Consider the following 3834-nt stretch of genomic DNA (forward strand, 5'->3'; position numbering starts at 1 on the left):
GGGGGGCATTCAGACCAAGCTGCTGGTAGCATCAGGCAGCTGGCTGTTCAGCAGCTGGAGGCTCCTATAAACGCCTTCAGTTCATTGATTTTAGTTCTGCTCTAAACTCATTACAGCCTCATCTGCTGTTACAGAAAATGACTCAGATAAATGTTGATCTTTTTATTATTCAGTGGTTTTATTCTTTTTTAACAAATGGAACTCAAACTGTCAGGATTAATGACGATCTGAACATTCTCCAGTGCAGAGGAGGAGGCGGCTACATGGACCGCCTACATGGGGAAGATGTTCTCAGCCGCCAGCAGCTACCTCCCCGGCCCGGTGTCCGGCATGATGAGCCAGGACCGGGCGTTCGCCACCGTCCACCTCGTCTCATCCGGTCAGAGGAACGTCTGCACCTTGGTCACGTGAGCTCCTCCCTCTTCCTTCCAACCCAGAGCAGAAAGCTTAGACTCTGTGGTGTTAAGGGAACTGCAGCAGTTTAAGGGGAGGAAAACCAAACGCCTGAAACAGATTGGAGCAGTGAACGTCTCCCAGACCAAAACTTTTAACCTGCAGCCTCGAGTTTTAGGGGTTCTAATATTTACTGACAGAAAACTTCTTGATCTCCATGTTGGATTTCTAGTTGGTCAAAAATGTTTTCATGTTTTATATTATGACTCACACAGAACATCCAAAGGTTCCTCCTTCCACTGCGGAGTTTCAGCGTCTGGTGGAGACAGAATAAAAACATCCTCTATTTCACTTTAAACTCCAACCAGTGATCGGATCATAGCTCTGTTTATAAAGCATCTAAAAGATACAGCATCTAGCAGCTAGCGTTGCTGTGGTTGGTAGCTAGCATCTGTCTCTGTGCGTAGAAACACTCTGAGATCTCAGATTTGACAGAAATCAGGTTTTAAATGACCAAACTTCTAAGGAACGGCAAGCTCTTTGTGGCAGAGCCGACATGAAGATTACGTTTGGCCTTAAATCCAGCATGGAGGTCATCAGGTGATGCTTCCTGCAGAAGGTGACCTTGGAACATTGAGGCGCTGCTTGATTGTGGGATTTAAGATGCATTGTGGTTCCAGTAGATGAAGAAATGTTGATGTTTCAGGATCCAGAAGCTTCTGCGGCTGCTGGTGGCCACAGCTGACGGCCAACTGTTCATCTACAACGTGGATCCGCAGGAAGGAGGCGAGTGTCAGCTGGCCTACCAGCACAGGTGAGGCTGACCCTACACCTGAATGGAGGCCACGCCCACAGGCTAGACCCCGGTCTGCTTCCTTTAGCGTCCTTCTTTGTTTCCCGCTTTAGGCTCCTTGGTGTTGAGGAGAGGGGAACGGAGTCAGAGGGAGGGCGGCCCACGCAGGAAATGCTCTCCTCTCCGTCTTACGCTCAAACCGCTGCCTTACCCTCCCCCGCCTGTGCTCCTGCTACCCTCACAGGTGAGGAGGAACCAGCAGGTTCTGTTCAGTCTAGCAGAACCTGGGCTCTTTAGAAATGAAATGTTGTGCTTATTTGAACGGGTTTTGGAAACAGCCTTAAAAACCTCCCCATCCTTGGAAGTCCTTGAATGTTTCCCTGAGGTTTTGAACCTTAAGGAGGCCTTCTCTTTTCTTTATCCCTGGATTCCTGTTTCCTGTATGTTGCTAAAGTCTCCGCTAGCTTCTGATGGTCGAACCAGTGAACCTCCATCACTCTGAATAAAGCCTCTTTCCCGCTGAAATTAACGCGTTATTTTTCAAACATGGTCGACCCAACCAACAATCAGCCTTCGGCTCCCTTCCCACTGGCATATAAAGCTGGTCTGACCCTCGCTGCGTGTTGGTGACACCATCACCCTGGGTTAATGTTGATGATGTCACCAGTATGACAGAAATGAGGAAAGTAAACAATGGAGAGCAGCATGGAAGGAAGCTATGGCGTAGTCAGTGTGCTTTACTGTTTCTCTCTATTATCGGTGTGAATCCGTCTCACCAGAGATGCTGCATGTTTATCGTGTTTCTGTTTGTTAGATCGGAAGCGACTGGCGCGGCGTGTTGACGTCCGTACGTTGCGTTCAATGGCATCACGTAATTTAGCTGGTCACATTAGCTCTGGCGTTCCCCCAGCATGCCGATCAGAGCCCAGGTGATTTTAACGCAGGTCGCATGCCGAGTCGTTTGACCCGGGTAGACACGCGTCAGTGAGCTGTTCCCACTGCCACGAAAAGACCATTGCTCCCAGTTTAAACTGGTTTTTGGCCAATGGGAAAGGGGTTGGAGAAACGCTCCAGACAGCTTTGCTGAATCCAGACGTCATTATGGGACAGAAAATCACGAGGATGAATGCGATCAGATTAGGACAACAGCCTCCAGGAAAAGATTTACAAAAACCAAAGTTCTCCAGATGTTGCTACAATCTGAAGCCCAAAACATCTGGAGGTGAGAACATCAGCCTGAGTCACAGAGAGGACATAAAGGATTGATGTTCAACTGTGAGGTGGGCCTGTTAGCAAAGGATTCTGGGAAATGGCTCAAATAAATAGGGATCGTCACTGCCAGCTCTGATCATGGAGACATCTGATGGACTCCATGATGGAGACATCTGATGGACTCCATGATGGAGACATCTGATGGACTCCAGCTCTGATCATGGAGACATCCGATGGACTCCAGCTCTGATCATGGAGACATCCGATGGACTCCAGCTCTGATCATGGAGACATCCGATGGACTCCAGCTCTGATCATGGAGACATCTGATGGACTCCAGCTCTGATCATGGAGACATCTGATGGACTCCAGCTCTGATCATGGAGACATCTGATGGACTCCAGCTCTGATCTTGGAGACATCTGATGGACTCCAGCTCTGAATTAAGAGTCTTTACAGATTTGGACTGAGACCAAAACGAAAACTAAAACCTTCTTAGAATCTGAAAGCTGAACAGATGTTCTTCATGCAGTCATGGTGGAGCTGGAGACGTTTTACAGAGAGGGTGGTTCTACAGAGGGTTGACCCGGTGGAGGGTGGTTCTACAGTGGAACATTACACCATCAGGTTCTTCTCTCCGAGGGGCCTGAGGACATGAGGTCCATCGCAGTCTGCTGGTTTAAATCAGGTTCTCAGGTTTTGATGAACACCTGCAGGGCTCAGGGAGCTCTTCTCCACGTCCAGCCCTCCGTTCTTTGAGCCCACTGGCCGTCAGAAACCTTCATCTACAGGAATCCTGGGAGCAGCTAGATCTGGACCAGAACATCCGAAGGGGCGGAAAGCTCTGGCCTAATGTTGCTCTGTTTGCTCCAACCTCCAGGTTACTCTGAAGATGGCGGGGCCAGAAAGGGAGAGGTGATCCCTGAGCACGAGTTTGCTGCAGGGCCAGTGTGTCTGGATGACGAGAACGAGTTCCCTCCAGTGAGCCGAAGATCCTGATACCAGCTGGATACCAGTAAGTTACATCAGAGATGTGTGCAATCTGGTTTCCTGGGCAGAGCATGGAAGTCTTAGAGAGGACTTCCTGCTTCTGCAGCATCCAAGGAGCATTCAGGTCTGAGGGTAGCTTTCATTCTGGGAACCAAAAAATATTCAGTGCATGACCCGACATTGGTCACAACCTTAGAAAAAAACAAGATCAGTCATCGTCCTTCTAGGTTCCTCTGAACATGTTTAAGTCATAAGACCATGCAGATGACGTAGGAACCACTGCAGGAACCACTGCAGGAACAACTGCAGGAACCACTGCAGGAAACACTGCAGGAACCACTGCAGGAACCATTGACGGAACAACTGCAGGAACCACTGCAGGAACAACTGCAGGAACCACTGCAGGAACCACTGCAGGAACAACTGCAGGAACCACTGCAGGAACC

General features: G+C 49.3%; 1 protein-coding gene across 1 annotated transcript in view; it reads left to right on the plus strand.

The window, feature by feature from the left end:
• Positions 1 to 3681, plus strand: part of LOC107100320 (WD repeat domain phosphoinositide-interacting protein 1-like) — a 30621-nt gene extending 26940 nt beyond the window's left edge. Inside the window, exons 7-10 of the mRNA XM_015398769.1 lie at positions 243 to 407; positions 1100 to 1207; positions 1300 to 1430; positions 3279 to 3681. Coding sequence (XP_015254255.1) covers positions 243 to 407; positions 1100 to 1207; positions 1300 to 1430; positions 3279 to 3397 — 523 coding nt within the window. The 3' untranslated portion in view covers positions 3398 to 3681. The remainder of the gene's footprint in view (positions 1 to 242; positions 408 to 1099; positions 1208 to 1299; positions 1431 to 3278) is intronic.
• Positions 3682 to 3834: the final 153 nt, after the last annotated feature.

Source organism: Cyprinodon variegatus, unplaced genomic scaffold (assembly GCF_000732505.1).
Source record: "Cyprinodon variegatus isolate N-32 unplaced genomic scaffold, C_variegatus-1.0 Scaffold960, whole genome shotgun sequence".
NCBI lineage: Eukaryota > Metazoa > Chordata > Actinopteri > Cyprinodontiformes > Cyprinodontidae > Cyprinodon > Cyprinodon variegatus.